This window comes from Toxoplasma gondii, chromosome XII, assembly GCF_000006565.2.
Source record: "Toxoplasma gondii ME49 chromosome XII, whole genome shotgun sequence".
NCBI classification, from domain to species: domain Eukaryota; phylum Apicomplexa; class Conoidasida; order Eucoccidiorida; family Sarcocystidae; genus Toxoplasma; species Toxoplasma gondii.
In genome coordinates, this window is record NC_031480.1 from 5,644,992 (window position 1) to 5,662,245 (window position 17,254).

Sequence of the window (17,254 nt, forward strand, 5' to 3'; positions counted from 1 at the left end):
GAAAACTCGGGCACGAAGGAGAAAACGGCGACAGTGTCTTCTCACAATCAAATGCTGAGAAGAAAGAAAATAAGCTTTCAGGAAAACTCAGGAAAAATCCTGTGAAACAATGCAGAAGAAATTCAAGTTGTTCATTCAAAACCCGTCTACCTCTTCAGGAGTCCTTCTACTCCTGCCTTTCCCCTCTATCTCCAATTCCTTACACCAAACTATATATATATATATATATATGCATATGCGTATACTTGCATATATATATATATATATATGGGAATACACGAATCCATTTCCAAAGCCTACAATTCAGACTGATACAGTGGACAACAAAGTTCCACCGCCTCCTTCTTCACTTTCTGCTTTTAGCGGAACTTTCGGAATTCTGAATGGCGAGGAGACGTCCTGCCTCTGCAGTGAAATGACATGGAAAACGGAACCCGACGACCCGTTTTTCGTTTCCTTTTTCGATTCGGAGAAAAAGATACTTACAAGCAGAATGAAAGAAGGAAAAAAACTGACATCTTTGGTTCTGAGTCTCACAAGAAGAGAACCAGTTTTCAAACAAAGGCCAGACAGTTTCAACTTGAAAAACATTTATATATATATATATCTTACGTTCAATGCACCAAACAAACAACATGAATCTCCAAGGAACATGACACGGTGCTTGCTTTTAAGATATACCTGCGCAAGTCACAGATACATGTGAACTCACGGGAAAGGATATATGCACAACTGCGCCTACATTATGATATATATATATATATATATATGCATTGTATGTATGTATATGTATGTATATTTATAGCTAGAGGCATCTACACAAATACGCAGGGTTACGCACGTGCATATATACTTTATATATACACAGCTTAACTGTCTGCAATTGAAAAAAAAACGCCTCTAGATCTTGACACGCAGGAGTGTCGTACCCGCTGGTGACTCTGCAAGACCACGAGTTGACAAGTTCATCAAACCCGTCAGGATTTCTTCCCAAAAGAGCTCTGTGTCTCGGCCGAGCGCGTCTTGTTCGCAAAAGCTCTCGTCTTCCTCCCTATCCCCTTCGCTGCCTCTCACTCGCCTCACAGCAGAAGGCGGATCGTGAGGATTTCGGAGAGGAGAGAATCTGCTTTTCCTCATCTCGCCTTGCGCTTCTGCCAGAGCCTGAGCTGCGGCGGAGACTCGACGAAGTTGAGAGGGCGAAGCATGCACCAGAGTGTCCCGCACATCGTCTAGCGCTAGCTGCAAAGATCCAGCTAGCCAAGACACCTCGGCGTCTCTGCCTGCCACGCCGAGATCAGTCCCGGCGCGTGTGCATCCTTCTCGAGTTGCGGGAGACGAAGAAAGGAGAGAATTCAGCGAAGGAGAAGAAGAGGAAAGAGCGAGAGCGACGCAGCGAGAAAAGGCAGCCGTGACCTCTACAACGGAAAGAGAAGTTTCTTCGCCCTCATCCGCAAACACGTCAGACGAAGAGAGATGCGCTCGATGCTGGAGGTTGCCGGCTGAAGACGAAGACAAGCATAAACAGCAAAAAAAGGCAAAAGGTGGAAGATGGGGTCCTAAGACGAAGACGAACGTGAGGAGAGGAAGGAAAAACAGAACAAGACAGAGAAAAAAAGAGAAAATAGTAGATGGGGAATATCACGAGGATGACTCGCAGAGACGGGAAAGAAGCTAGACATAGGAAAGAGAGATTACATGTTACAGGACTTGCGGGGTCGAAGGACATCCAGGGCCGATCGAAATCGGCGTTACTTCTTGAGCAGACGACTTCCGAACCAATAATATTACAAACAAGCTGACACACACTTCTCTTTCTTCTTCTCTTTCTCTTTCTGCTTCTCTTCCTTTTCCTCTTTTTCTTCCTCTGTCTTCTTCTTCGTTTTCTTCTCTTCTTTGCGACTTGGTCCTTGTTTCAAGAGTCTCTGCGTGGGCGCTTACCGAGGAAGAGAAAGACATGCGCGCTTTCCTCGAGCAACTCTGAGGGCTGGAGAGGCTGGAGATTTCCGTTCAGATCTCGCCTCTAGAAACATCCCCAAGACAAACGCACATAATTCAGAAAGGGTCCTTTACACAGCTGTGATGCACAGAGGTGTTGCGGCAACTGCTGCGTCCACACGATGGGCAAGGAAGCACGAACGTCCTCACTCTCGAGTTCCTCTCGACAGAAGAGCACTCGCGGCAGTGCTGGGCTCTACAAAAAACGAGCGACTGAACAAGACGAGAAGGCGAGAAGAACCCGACACCAAGCAACTCCTTCACCTTTTGTGGGCGACGTGTGGCCGACAGACGGCGAGCCTCGCTCGAGTGTACAGACACCGCTAGCGAGGAAGGAAATCGGTGAAGCAAAGAAACGAAGAACGAGAGGTACAATAACGCAGAAGTGCGGGGAATCTGGAAGCGAACTCAATGGAAGAAACACACAACTCTATGGAAAACTTGCAGGTGAATAGTGGAAAGAAGAACGGAAGGGAAGGTGACCCCTGACAAAGACAACACGCGGGGCGGAACTCTTCGAGAGGTCAGATGATGCAATGCATGCAGAGGGAGAGAAGTCGTACAGTCGCTGAAGGAAGCATTTGAAACGTTTGTATTTTGACACACCCGACCCAGGTGGATGAGGTACGATTTGATTAGACTTAGGTACAGCGTTTTGTGATTCTACCATGCTGGAGAGAGTGCGCAGCACCCTTTTTCTCAAGGAACCAGAACAGAGCCGTCTCCATGTCTTTCTGCAGCTCTCTTGCCTCAGAATGGATCGTACGCGTGCGAAGACGCCGTCACTACGCGACGTTCCCCACTCCGTTGCCACGAAAGAAAAAACAGGAAACTCACATGGCTGCTCTCGCCTTTGTGCTGCCTTTCCCAACTTTGCCTGTGGAGCCGAACTGCAAAGACACCACAGATGTCGCCGGCAGTGCAGAGAGACGAAACATCTGCGCATTTTTGGAGAACCCATTCCAAAGTCGCGGTCTTCTCTCCCGCTTGGACACATTTGCCGACGAGAGACAGAGAAACACTGCTTTACCCGGCGGCAAGCTCGCGCCGCAAGAGGCAGACAGACAGACCGCGAGGTAGACGTACACCCCAAGACGCCAGGGCGTCGAGAAGGGGATCTAGAGAGAGCGACCAGAGAGCGACACAAGAGGCAAGCGTCGTGGACTGGCCAGGAGAGAAGACGCACGCGCCCTCTGCAGAACTCGGGTCGCAAGAAGACGGCACTGCAATGTGAACTGCCACACAGAGAACCGAAAGGCGGCCAAGAAAAACGAAGGACTTCTCACCTTCGAAAAGAGTGAGGAGCGTAGACAGCCAAGACACCTGTTGCTCAAGGCTTAGCCGTCGCAGCGCATCCTGAGAACAAACGCAACGTCTCAGTTGCTTCCCACAATTCATGAAGAGGAAACGAAACCGAACTCTCAACACACAATTCATGCAACGCGAGCTCTCTCAGAGAACTCGTCGAGCGTTTCTTGAGCTCACGACTCTCGAAGAAAGACACCCCGCGACGGGACTTTTTTGAAAGCGGAAGACAAACCACCAAAGCCCGATGGATGAGGAAAAGCTGAAAGAGCAGACAAAAAGAAACGCACTCGAGGAAACTCAAAGAATCCGTGTCTCCACTCTGTTCTTCCTGTGCTCTCTCGCAAATGCGACACTCCTGAATCTCACACTCTTGCCTTACCAACGTCACGAACATACAACACTTCTACATAGACCTATAATTATACACATGCGGATACATAAATCCATACGTGCATACATAAAAATAACTGAATATCGGTCGCTTCATGTACAGGATAATATATATATATATATATATGATGCATATGGTTTAGGAGTCTCTTCATTGCTCTGTGTCTGTGCGTCTTGAGCTGTCTCGGCACCGACAGGCATTCGTGTAAGTCGGTGCGACTGTCTCGTGTTGCCTCTATGTACCCTCCGAGAAGACAGACGCTCGAAAAAGATGAGCTCAGTTTTCGTCATTTAAAGATATTTTCATTTCTCACATTCAGATCGACGACATCTCTCCGTGGAGATCCAAAAGGAGCTGGACGGCCCTCGAATAAACGGCGAATGCTGCGCATGCAACGAAAAGCTTCTTTTCCAAATGCCACGGCTGCAGCCTCTGCCTCGCTGCTCAGTTGGTCTCTTTCGTTCGGTTTTTGGGTTTCTTTTTCCCCCTTTTCTTCTTCTGCATGCAGTGCCGGCAAACTGTCTCGAATTGCCGCGGACGCTGTAGAGACAGAGCAGAGAATTGCACTGAGGCCGTTCTGGAGGAGCGCATGCAGTGCGTCTTCAGCGAAAACGTTTTTCTCTTCAAAAAAAGGGGCGGATAACGCGACGTTTTCACTCCTTTTTTCGGCATTAAAGGCATCGGAGTTCGCCTGCGTATCCTGACTACTCCGCAGAGCTTTTGCCTGCACGGGCGAGACGAGACCGAGAGAAAGGTTCTCAGAGAGACGACGGAGAAGTGAGGCTGTGGCGAGGAGCTGGACCGCGAGACAGGCTCCCATTTCTGTCCTCCAGGCCCGTGAGCGTCGAGCGAAAGAAGAAGACGAGAAAGCGAGACAATCGATCTGTTCTTGAGCTGACTGGGGAGACATCGAAGTCGCTGTGGCTCGAGGAGAGGCTTCGGAGGAGAACGACGAATCAGAGGAAAAAGCAGAGGCAACATCCGTATGGGTAGACAGACATTCGCCGCCAGGCGGAAGATCACGAGCGAGACTGTCGGGGACAGCTAGCTGGAAGAGAGCGGAAAAGCGGAGGGCCGCAGTTTGAGAATGGAGCACAAGCAGCAGGGAGGGAAAGGAGAGGCGGCCAAGCTGCTGAGAAATGGACGTCGCAAACAGAGACAGGAGACGAGGCACGACGAAAAGAGGGTCTCCAGATCCAAACGTTTGCTTATCAAACTCTGCCGCTGCCGCCGAGGAACACGTCGCAGCGCCGGAGTCGCCACGCTGTACGCTGTACGTACACCCGAGACCCTCCAACAGTTTGAAGGCGGTTCCAAGTTCGCCGCCCAGGCACCGCTGGAGAGACAGGACTGAAGACAGGCGAAGAGGAATTCTTTCTGTCGCAGAGGACGCGAGAGAAGACGGGGAGTTGTCTACGCAGGAGTCGCGAAGGTACGCGTAGTCCCCATCCTCAAGTGGCTCAGCGAAACCTGCAGAGGGCGGTGCATGCGCCCTTGCAGGCAAGTACAGACGGTGGCTCGCGAGCGAGGTGTACGACACGGACTCTGAGGCAGGCGGAGGAGCGCCGCTGAGCTCGGAGAGAACCAGTGACGAGGGGACCAGGACAAGCGATGCGTCGAGACACTCCAGCAGACAAGCAAAGTGCGGCGGCGAGAAGAAAGGCTCTTCAGTCGTTCTCGACGGGAAAGTCGCGGCTTCCTGTTTCCGTCGCTCCTCCACAAAAATCCTGAAGAACGAGAGAAGAAGAGGCGACGACTGCAACCGAGCCAGCGACGAGAAGAGGCCGAGAGGTTTACACGGCTTCTCAGAGTCTCCCCCGTGGAGAGGCGCCAAGAGAGGAAGAGGCGAAACACAGGGAAACAAAGGAAGAGGAGACGAACAACAGGAAGAAAAACCAAAAGGAGAAAAAACCGAAGAAAAAGAAGCATCCGAGTGCAGAAAGCCGTCGAGCCTTTCGAGAGGAGGGAAGGAACCGCCAAGAGAGGGAAGCAGCGCAGATCCTAGGAGAGCGAATAGCTGAGGAACGGTCGGCTTCGGGAGTCCCCCTTTGTTAGAAAAAATAGAAGAAATCGCGCTGTTAAGGAATTGACGAGTTGCAGGCTCCACAGCGTCCTGCTGCCAATACAGCGAAGCGTGAACTACAAGGCGCACGCGGTCCTCCAGCGGCAGACGGAGCAGCTGAAGAAAAAAGCAAAACTCGTGACATGGCATCCCATCGAAAAGACCAACCAGGAAAAGGAATGAAATACGCATCAAAAAATCTGCACATTTCTCGGCCTTTGTTACTCGATCTAGTCTCAGTCTCCTACCCTTTTTCCTCGATCTACAGAATCCAACAACTCTAGAACAAGAGTGTGAATGTCTTTGAGCAACCGTGGAAAATGGACTTTCGAGAGTAGCCTTAAAAGCTCTGGCTATACACTCGGGAGGGAAGCCCGGAGGAAGCATGTGGGCATTGCCGCAGGCAACAGCTTCTTCGTTTTTTGAATGCGTTGTTTTTCTGGAGACAAGAACGAAACCTTCACAGAATTCACAATCGAGAAGCTTCTCCTTCAACGACAGTTGGAACTTGCAGGAAAACTTCAGCGACGCATGCACACTGGTCTTACCTCGGAAGCCAGCTTTGTTTGTCCAACAGCTGTTTCAAACAGTTGATGAGAAAGTGTGCCAACGACTCCAGCTGCTGCGAAGCTGCCGGCCTTGCAAGTTTCGAAACGCTCGTAGGACAAAACTCTGGCGAGGAAACTGGGTGTATGTACAGAGGCAGACTCCGTGGATAGCTGCTGAGAAAGCGACGAAGCCAGGGCGGAAGACACGTGAATCGCCTCCGCACATGCATCCAACAGACGAAAGAGAGCCTGGACAGTCGCGGGCGCGGGAGCCCCGGGTGTACGTCGATCCGAGAAGCCAGCGCGTGTGTGCTCGCCAGGAGAAGAGGGAGACGAATCGAAGTCGACAGCGGGATAGTGCAAATGGGGTTGACCGATGCCGTGGACTTGGTCGATCGCTTGCATGATGACGACGTTCAGAGAGCTCGAAAGTCTGATGGAGAAGGGAGAGACGAACGGAGAGCAGAGGGCGCGGGAAAAGAGTAAGGTGGGCGGAGAAAGAGAGGAACGAAGAGAGGAGGTGTGGGCGCTCGAAGACGAAAAGAAGAGAAACGAGAGAGAAACAGGAAATCCAGACTGGAGAAGTGAGAGCAGAGAGATCAACGGAAACAAGAGAATTGCGGGAACAGATAAAGTGAGAGAAGGAAGAGGGAAAGAGGAAGCAAAAATGTGAGAGGAAACACAGACAGAAGAAGCGATGCACGAAAGACAGGCGAAGAAATAGACAGACAAGCAGGTGGTGCACACGACCTCGGCAGTGAAAAGTGTGTTTCGAAACCAAAGATCTTAGCGCCAGCATATATATATATATATTTAAGTATATATATATATATATATTTTAGTATATTGGAACAAATGGCACTCTGGGTATTCTAGGGTTCGATGTGAAGACTGGTCCCGCATTCAGTATTTCTTTTCCTGACCGAGGTGGAGAAAAGGAAAAACGGAAGGCCAACTAGCCGCCTCCGCCATAGAACTCACTTCGGACTCAAGAGCGCGAACGTCTCCGCCAGATTCGACAAAGCAGGCAAAGAAAGAAACTGAACGGAGAAACAGATTAGCCGAAGAAAACGAAGAATCCAGACAGCACACTGTAACAACACAAAAAAACTGAAACAAAAGGAATTGACAGCCTCTCTAGTTCGACAACAGCACCTTCTGTCGCAATAGTCTCTCTCCATGTGTGTATATACATATGTATGTATATATGTATATGCACCTATATGGATCTAAACGGATACATATGCACATGCATGTATCTAAGTATTTAGCTATGTACATCAATCAATCTGTATACATGCATGTATACTTTCCTATGTGCTGCTACTGGCACTATTTCTAGGCTCAGTCTGTTTCACTTTATATCTGAGACAAAGAAGATGACCGCTTTTGACAGTCTTGTGTAGCTTGTCACAGATTCTTGACTTACTGGCAAATGCGGGAGCGCATCGTCACTTAGTTGTTTCCAGATTCCCGGTTGTGTCAGGGCTAAGAAGATGCTGTTGAGTTCGTCTGCACGGTCTCTAAGTTTTGCGATGGCCTCCTTGTTCTTTTCTTGCTCTCCGCTAGACGAGCGAAACTCTCTCTCAGCACCCGTCTTGTCTCCACTCTCCGAGGCAGCTGTCGCTCTGCCACAGCCGAAAGATGCTGGAGAAAGGGAGACTCCCGAGGCTCGGCAGGATGAAAAAGACCGCGACCGCGAGGCGTCTGCTCTACGCAATTCCCCCGCTCCTCTAGCTTGGTGCTCTGCGCTGAGGAAGGTCGTGCTGCTGGCCAGAGCTTGCACCGCTTCCAACTCTCTTCTCACGGCAGCGATGTGACGCGTCAGCGTAGCGATTAGCGCAAAGAGAGAGGCGCCGTCGAAGGAGAAAGCGATTCGTTGAAGACGAGAGAGAAGTTGTCGCCAGTAGATGAGCGGGTAGCCTTGACGGAAACCATCCGAAGAAGACGATCTGAGAGAAGCTGCGTCGGCGACACGGGCGGCACTCGGCGAACACCCCTCGGCAGGGGTGGCTCGACCACTGGGGTGTAGCGACACCTGGGGGTGTTGGAGCGCGAAGAGGAGCTGGTGGCTGTTGAGCACGGCGATGGGTTTCCACGTCTGAGAAGAGGGGAGGAAGACGGAGAGTTGTTTTCTCTCCAAGCCGCGAGGCTCTTCGAAGGTGTCGGGGAATCCGAAACCGTCGCAGCGGGCAGAAGCCGTGGTGTCCACCTGGCTTCCCGTCACAGCTCGTCTGAGAGAGGAGTCTGGGGACTTCCACAAGTCCTCGTCGTCTTCGCGTCGCCACTGGTAGCGCCAGTCTTCCTTGCCTTTGGTGAAGAAGCGAGAAGGCGGAGGAGGACCAGGGAGAAACGGAAACTTCGAGGTGGAGGAGAAAGTCGCTCGCCTCGCGTTTTCAGTCTCGCTCGCGAACTCGGTGAGGTGGTCAAAGTACGTGACAGGCGGTGGCGGCATGTCTTTCAGAGCCAGCGCTCTGTCGGCAATCAGCGCGTCGACTGAATCTTCTTCTGAAGGCGACGTCCGGTCTCTCCCTGTCTCCCCGCCGGGCTCTGTGTGCCTCTCTTGCGTGCCGCAAGCTGTGCCTTCCTCGAGACTCGCTAGATGAGTCGACGTAGCCGTTCTTCCCTCCGCGGCCGCGCGGCTCCGGGGGCTCGACAGCTGCCGTCCGCGGCGCGTTTGTTCGAGGAGTTCTTCGCCTCCTTCCGCCTCTACGTGGCGACTCTCCGCTTGCGCTACAGCCGAGCGAGATACATCCTGCTCCCTCGAGCGTGGAGAGAAGTCGGGAAGGAGAACTTGACGGTCGAACTCGAAGGCGGTGGGTGTCTGGACACTCGTCGTCACGACGTGCCACGCGTCGCTTTGCGCCTTTCTCTCGGCTTCTCGAAGCCAAGCTGTGCGGTCAAAGTCGACGCGCTTGAAGCGCTCAATAAAACGGAACTCAGAGCTCTGGTCGTCCTCAGCTCTGCGACGCAGCCTCTGCTTGGCACCGGGCGACTGCTTCTCCCGGTTGGGAGAGCCAGCGCGGGCGCTCTGGGCGGAGCGAGAAGACCGTGGCTTCGTCGAGTAACAGCGGCGAGTGCAAGTGGAGGGGGAACGGGGAGAGGAGGAGGGCCAGCGACGCGAGAGAAAAGGAACACTGGCCGGCGGAACTTCTGACACTTCTGCAGGCGGCCGTCGCGGCCCACCGGCTGCGTACCGAACCAGGAAACTGACGGAGTTGGATTTTGGCCGGAACGCCAAAGGACGGGGGAAAAGTTGTGTGAAGGCCATGGTGTACACGCAGTCACAAAGGAGTGACTGGAAGCGAAACTGGGGTCTTTGAACGACTGAAGACACGCCGGCGCGGCAGCAGACTGTGCAACAGAATTGAGGAGTTTTGCGACGAAGCTTGGTCGACAAGCAAAAGAGGGAGGAACGCGACTGTCATTGCAGAGAAAGTGGGTTGCTTCATGCCGGAAAAGAACGAACTTCTTCGTGCTCCGCCTCACTGCGTCCCTCGCTGTCTTCCTTGAGAGAGCTTTTGTCCACACCTACGCTAGGCCTGGAGACACCAGGAAAATGAGGGTCTTTCTCCAGTGTTGAAAGATACCACATAAGAGGAGAGACGAAGTACGATCAACTCACGACCGCTGAGAAACACAAACGCAATGTTTCCCTCGCTTCGGGGCTGGCAGTTAGTCTTGTGTCTCGGAATTCCTTTGGCGGTTGTAGAGGAGCGGAAGAAGTGGAAAACCCGTCTTCGGATCCACGGCGAGAGCCACAGATGCGTTAGTGGCAATCGAAATGCAGGGATTTTGTAGAATAACTCGGAAAAACTCGGGAGGAAACAAGGCGCGCCAGGGTTTTGCGTTTTGGATTTCCTCAATGCCCCGTTTTGAGTCAAACTCGACGGCAAGGGACCCGCTGAATGACTCGTTACCCTATAGAAGGCCCCATTTGAAGTCGGCTAGAATTGACACAGCTACTTTTGGCAAGCGAAAGGGAATGGCAGAAACTGTATGTGAACTATTCCCCGAAGAAAAGCGAAGACTGGAAGGTGTGCAGCCTTTCTCCCTCAAGCGCTTGCATGTCTATCTGCAAGTTCGGAACTCTGCATGCATGTTTGTAGCGACGATGAACCGCACATGAAGCTGCTCCGCAAGTCACCCTAGAAGCCGGGGTTTCTTCCCTGACCGAAGGAAGACTTCTCCTCTTCTTGCTTTCCCCGATTTGCTTTGCACTTATGCGTGGCAGTGAACCTTTGTCTTAACAGACGCCGTCTCTCTGTCGGACGAAGGCCGCCGCTGGTTTTTCTGTGACAGGGAGGCCACCTCTTCACTCGTTTCACGCGTTCGACGTCTAACCTTGTCGCAAGAATGATTGTTTCGCTTCTGAAAATCCCTCGCATTCAGAGCGAGTGTGGCAGCTTGTTAACTCGAGTTGGAAACTGGTCTCAATCTTTAAGACAAACGACGAAACTGTGCCGTAGTCGCACCACATTCGGATTGCTGTGGAGTTAACAGATAGTTAAATTGCTCACTCGGAACAAAGAACTTTGCTTAGGTCTCCAATATCGCTGTCGGATCAAAGCTATCTTGTTGTAATTGGTTTCAAGAACGTTCAGTGTAGACGCGGGTCTATTCCGCGCACACGCTATGTCCTATTTTAGGCTTCCCACTATTTCCACTGTGAGGCAGGGAGCGAGGAATCACGTGAAACCCTAGACGTTTGGGAGACGGTAAAAGTCGACGTGTGTTTAACTGCGTTTATCGAGATGGACCTTTTGCATGGTGCCTTGCGTTATTATCGACAATGGAAATCGGGACTCTGTCCGCTCTTCAAAATTTTAGGTTCTACTCTTCGGTCTCACAACTTACGACAAAACGGAGTGTGACAAAGAGGAGAGGATGCTGGTTCCTTCAGGCGCGAAAACACCTGCGAGAATCTCCTCTTACTTGACAGACAATATCGCATGCACGAAAAAAAGATCGAATGTAAAAACGAAAAAAGACAACTTGAAAACGCCGATTGAAGGCAGCAGGTAGAAGAGATCCAGTAATGTACTCGGCTACCAGAGACACCAACAAATACCCTGGTAGTCGTGCTCCCAAGAAAGGAGCCAACATTTTTTCTCCGTCGCTAACACGATTTAGAATGGCTCCTGCGGTTTTGTGGCGGGCTGCCAAGTGATATTGTCGTGGGTATTTTGATGTATTTTCCTTGTAAAAATGTAGTAGATCTGAATGCAGACCGTTTCGGGGGGGCAGTGTCTCCTAAAAGGCGAGACTATTACGACCTTTCCAGTGCAAGAACTGAAGCTACGCTCTCGGTGTCTGCCCGAACTCTGTCTGTTTTCGCCAAAGAGGCACGTTGTCATGCCCCATTTCACGCCGTGCTCGACGTCTCAGGTCAGTGCCACTGCCTGGAGAACAAAGTCGGACCGAATAGATGTGATGGAAAAACACTGTTTTTTCCATGTGCGTACAAAACGCTCTCCTAGCCACGGAAGGAGATTCAGGTGAGTTTGAAAAGCGTTTTACTTTGTGATGCTTGCGTTTGTGAGACTTCAACCCTGTTTGTGGCAACTCTCTGCAACGACCACAAAGTTTGTCACAATGTCATTTTAAGGCATAGATTCCGTCGTTGAATAGTTTGGAGTTCTGTCGAGACCTTTTGCGACAGAAGGATCCAGCAAGACTAGCATTCGCCTTTTGCAGTGTTTGTTCATTTTCACCGTGACCTAGAGTCACCGGAATAACCCACTTTTGACTGTTCATCTCCAGCAACAATCGTGCGCTGAATGATAGCCCGCAGCATTCCCAAGAACACTATGCCAGAGGACAGCTGCGACAGACCAAAACGATTGTTTGGACATTCGCGGGCAGGAAAGTGCTAACGGCCACGATGACCTTGGAAAGCGCGTTGGCGCACATTTCTGGCGTAGATGAATTACAGGTGAGGGGACGTAGTGAAATTTCTATTTCATCAGTAAGGAGAGATGTCCCCTTTGCCACTGCACAATTGAGATCGTTTTGGATTGAGTCACGAAAATGTCGTTCAAGGGTGAGACTCAGGCCAAAAAGGATAGGTGCAGAAACGACCGCGGCAGGGAAGCAGGAAATGCATGAGAGCCGATCCCTGCCTTTCTACACACCCCACCCTGTACCTCGTGATATGTCCAAAATGACAGTGCTGGCAACCACTCGGGGTTTGCCTGCTCTCTAATCATTCAATGTTATTCCAGGTTTTCTGCCTTTTCAACCGTCAGCTTTGACGTCTCCCAACTTTGCAGGTGCAGCTCACTGCTTTCCCTCTTCCCCATCCAAAATGGCTCGCATGAACTTGGGCGCCGCATGCCTGGCAGCTCTTCTTGTGGCGGTGTGCGTGCTGGCCGTTTCGCCTGCGGCGGTTGGAGCTGAAGAAACCCATACCATCTACAACCCAGTTGACATGTTCCTCAGCATGTTCCAGACAAACACTGCCCGCGAGAACGCCGACGTTTCGCCTTCCAGAGTCTTCCTCCCAATGCTCTTCCCTCCTCCAGTTCCCCCTCAGCCTCAGAACGTGTACCACAAGCACGTCCACCACCTGCCCAAGAAGCCACACCACAAGCCCCACGGCCACCCCGAGTCTCACCCTCAGTACCCCCCCTTCCACCCCCCTCAGCCAAGGTATTTCTAAAGGGAGCCATTATGATTAAAGCACATCCAGGTCGTTTCCATGCTCATCGCCACGAGTGATGTGCGTGTACGTGAGCGTGTTGTCTCGTGCGTGTGGCCCGAAGCCATACTGCAACTTTTTTCTGAATAAACCGGTACTACTCCAGTAGAAAGGATCCTGCAAACCGCAGGTGTTCCACACCGCGTTCGTTTCTTGAACGAGAAACGCTGACAGTCCTACGGGGTGCAACACCCTATTGCTGTGGTCATAGCATCTGAAAGCTTCACGTTGAAAGAAGTCAAGATCCAGGACTGGCAGCTGGTGGGTGAGACACTCAGTTCCTGAATTTTTTGTCTTCCTTGCTACTTAGAGAAGAAATTAAGCCAATCAAGACATCACTGGAGAGCAACTGCTTTCGAAAGCAGCGAGGTCGCTGTGCGTACGATCGAGAGGACACAGTAGCCAGTAGCCTCTGTCGGAGCATTAAAACACATACAGGCTTTTTGGACTTCAGGCAGGCTCGAGCTGTAGTTATCGTCTTCGTTCATGAATAGTAGAAGCGTCGAGACCTCGAAAAACTAGACCTATCCAAGTTGTTGGGAGGGTAGCCTAAACAAAACGATCCTCATATTCTCAACCCTGCGACTGGTTGTTGGGCTCCTTAGTAGAGGCCTTTTTGACTGGATCCTAGAAATTAATTCTCATAGAGACTAACAAGAACTGAACTAAGCCTGCAGACAGCCGTCATACCTGCTGTAAACACGACATGCCCTCCCAGCACTAATTTCGCCACGATCAGCGCTACGCGTAGCACTTATGCACCACTCCCTGCTTTGAAACCAGTTCGGACTACCACATTGGACTGACTGTTAGGACGTTGATAGAGCTAAGACGTGTGTCTGTTGCCTGCCGGTACGGACGCCTTGAATTCGGCATTTCTGTGAAGACGCAACACTGACAAATCACACCACATCGATCGTAGTGGACATCCTTTCCAAAGCGGCCCGTTTCGGGTCAGCTCATGCAGAGCATTTCACCGGTTGATACTTACTATGCATCTTGTAGCACAACCCCGAGTATTCCACAGTGTACGACTATGCGGCAAATGTAATCCTGTCCAACGCGCTTTATCTATCTTGACTTTGGCCGTGTATTTAACTTACCATGCTCCTGCGATGAAAGAACGCCCATTTCTGGTGGGATCTTGGAAACTGTCCACCGGCTGTTTACTTAGTAACGGCTGTATGACGCCGCGCATCTCCGAAGGGGAACAAAAGTGCGAAAGTGCCTGGTGGTCAAAAGCCTTGGAGTCAGTACGACAACGTATTGTGAAGACTGAGCGAGCAATTACGCGACCATCGAAAAACATTGTTGCGCAGCTGATGCTCATAATTTTGCCAGAGGAATTTTGGAGACCATTACATATGCGCATGTGCATAGTCTATGCATTTGACTGTGCTTAGGAAATACATTCATTGCGCCCGTATGTGTTTCCCTCAGCACAAGGAAAATAATGATTTCTGTGATTCAGAAGTTCAGCCTTTCCCCTACTGCTTGATGCCATTTGAACGAATGTCTAGTACACACTAGGCGATCGGGATCCGCCAGGTGGCGAATCAGCACAGAAAGCTTCCTACCCGAGAGTGTTTTCACTTGTCTGGTACAGATATGTAGACGTATTCTTCCGCACGTGTGCATCCTTACGATGATTTCTTTCAACGGAAATAATATGCATGCACAAATGCATATCTGTGGCAGTCACTTCACAATCTTCATTAGAACATGGAGACGCAAACTTTGTATAATCTGCCTTACTGATTAGGATATGTTGTGGACACACTGCGTCAGTCCGAGTGGCTAATAAAGTGTGTTTCATGGTTTTGTTTTGAAATGTGTTTAGATGTAAGAGGTCCTCAAACGAGAGTGACCTATTTAAGGGTGCAGACGTGAGGCGTCTCTACGGATGGGTTCTACCTGAGGGGAAAATCTGGAAAGATCGTCATGTTTGATGCGGACTGGATCGTGATTAGCAGAAGCTGAGTGCCATAGGGAAGTGTATTTCAAAGAAAAGGGATGTTACTCGAAAAGTTAGCGTCCAACATATATAACCGAGTATCAACTCAGCTGCATGTGCACCATCAAGAGAAAAAAGGTCTGCTTGTGCTCATGGAAGAAGCGACTTCATTGAGTACACAGTTTCGGAAAAGCTTAAGTGTACCTAGGGACACGAAGGCAGTGCAGGCCTTGTCGACAGCCGTTGAGAGTCGTCAGGGTTTGATACGTTGTATAAAGCTTCAGTTTACAAAAAGTAGTAAGATTCATTTTCTGCCTCGGTGACCGTACAGGAGCAATCTAGGGGACTTTTTGACAGTGCGTTCGGATCAAGTCATTTGTGTATTTCAGTTGTGCGTGTGTCGTGGGAGTTTGCAATGTACGTCATCGCTGCACTCCCGGTTGTGAGCGAGAGCGCGTCATGCCACCACTCCACGTTCAAAGAGGGAGAAACCGAAATTCAAATTCTTGAGGTGCGGTCTTCACAAACACTCAAGAACATTCGTACCTGCTGCACAGCAAGCGCGGAACAGTCACGCGACACTCAAGTTGCTTCGTTCACTCAGATCTTTTCCGGTAAATGCAGAGCACCCGTGACCCTCCCCGCATTCCATGACAAAAAAAGAACGATGCGCTCTATTCCTCCCGGGACACGGAGTGAGAGTGAGAGTACGAGTGCGACGTGGAGTAGCTCTCGTCGCATGGTCTGCCACCGCACTCATAGATGTGGTCGTGGAACTCGTAGCGAGGGCCGTACTTGGCAGCGGGGGATGCTCCAGTGAAGGGGAACAGGAAGGGGAAGGGGATTGGGAAGGGGAAGACCCGCTGGGGAGACGTCTCGGACATAGCGTTTTCGTTGGTGTTACTCTCCGCTGCGCGGTTTTGGAACTGGCTCGTGCCCCAGAGAGCCTCGAACGGGTTCAAGAAAGTCTTGGCGTTTCTGTTGGCCTCGACGAACAGATTCTGCACTGCACTGGGGTCCATAACAGAGCCAAGGGCACGCTCCATCATCTTGACGCCTTCATTCTGCGTCGCGGCATTAAAGAAGGTCTGAGCCATGCGATCCATCATCGTGCTGACATCGCTTTGCCGAGTCAGCGCCTCCAGGAAGTTCGGGTAATCCGTGGTGTCTGCTGTAGCGACCTGGCAAGCTGCGCTGGCGAGCGCCACAACGAAGAGGAGACCGCAGAATCCGCGTGCCATGTTGAAAAGTCAGAGAGATTCAAGTCACCTGTGATAGAGATATATATACAACCGGCGTGATGCAGTGCAACGCGCGAACCTGGAATAAGCAAGAAGTGATAGACCCGTCAGCACAGTTTCGTCTCGGAAGATACAGGCACTGACAAGCTCTTGTCACGCCACAGAAGAGAAGTTGATTCCCTTCCCCTGTCCCTCTGTCTCTCTCAGCATCCTTTCTTTGGCAGCAAGGCACCTATCCCTATCCGCATTTTTGGCTCGCAACATACCCCAGACGTGGCAGCGCAGCGCAAGTCTGCCACCTAGCCAACTTTGTGACGGTGCGCTCCCTCGTCCCTTCCACGCTTGCTTCGACAGCAAGACTGAATTTGGCGATTTCGATACACCTTCGAAGAAGAATGTAGAGGAAAGCTTTGTCTTTCATTCCGAAGTGCAACGCTTTCAGCGTGTCTGGCTGCGAGCCGGACATCTGACAACCTCAAAAGATACAAGGGAACCACCAAGAGGGTTCAGATAAAAGTTTGTCTTACGTACGGGGGACCCCTGGTGGGTCTCCCAAGCAAAGAATTTCCATACGCACAAAATAGATCCAGAGGAAAAGTAGCCTGACACTGTCTAGGTGATTGTCCGCCTCATGTGCAAGTGGGCTAGTCTGATCAAGCACGCGAAACTACGTTTTCTCGACCCCTAGGATACAGCATGTTGTGTGTTAAACCCACTTCGATCTACTACAAACAGCAGGTCACAGACGCAACGCTGGTGATGCGGATGACCTTAGAGCACACGAAAACCATGCGATAAACCTCGAATATATTTGCTTATCATACCGTATATTTATCTTCGAGCCGGCTGAGCGTATTCAGACTCTGCTGAATATCAGCATGGGACGCCTTCGATATTCTCGCGGAATTTTTTCTTGATGATACGCGGGGCTTCTTTTGCAGCGCAGAGCTTCAAGAGGGCGCAAAACACCAGCCCAGTAAAGTGTGACACGCCCAATTTCGTTGTTTGAAACACGTAAACGTGCGAAGTCCCAACAGGGAATTCCGGAAATCTCT

General features: G+C 50.9%; 3 protein-coding genes across 3 annotated transcripts; 1 reads left to right on the forward strand and 2 right to left on the reverse strand.

Moving 5' to 3' along the window:
- Nucleotides 1–895: 895 nt before the first annotated feature.
- On the reverse strand, nt 896–10,317 carry TGME49_251890 (hypothetical protein). Its single transcript, XM_018780964.1, has 8 exons — nt 7,734–10,317; nt 7,286–7,344; nt 6,305–6,737; nt 4,008–5,873; nt 3,282–3,351; nt 2,833–2,885; nt 1,939–2,020; nt 896–1,499 (listed from the first exon to the last, which is right to left on the reverse strand). The coding sequence occupies exons 1-8, from the start codon at nt 9,573–9,575 to the stop codon at nt 901–903; spliced, it is 5,004 nt and encodes a 1,667-aa protein (XP_018635100.1). The 5' UTR covers nt 9,576–10,317; the 3' UTR covers nt 896–900.
- A 1,954-nt stretch (nt 10,318–12,271) lies between these two features.
- Nucleotides 12,272–13,105, forward strand: TGME49_251900 (hypothetical protein). Its single transcript, XM_002367388.2, has one exon. The coding sequence runs from the start codon at nt 12,612–12,614 to the stop codon at nt 12,963–12,965; it is 354 nt and encodes a 117-aa protein (XP_002367429.1). The 5' UTR covers nt 12,272–12,611; the 3' UTR covers nt 12,966–13,105.
- A 2,343-nt stretch (nt 13,106–15,448) lies between these two features.
- TGME49_251910 (hypothetical protein) lies at nt 15,449–16,544 on the reverse strand. Its single transcript, XM_002367389.2, has one exon. It carries the CDS (start codon nt 16,197–16,199, stop codon nt 15,633–15,635), a length of 567 nt encoding a protein of 188 aa, XP_002367430.1. The 5' UTR covers nt 16,200–16,544; the 3' UTR covers nt 15,449–15,632.
- Nucleotides 16,545–17,254: the final 710 nt, after the last annotated feature.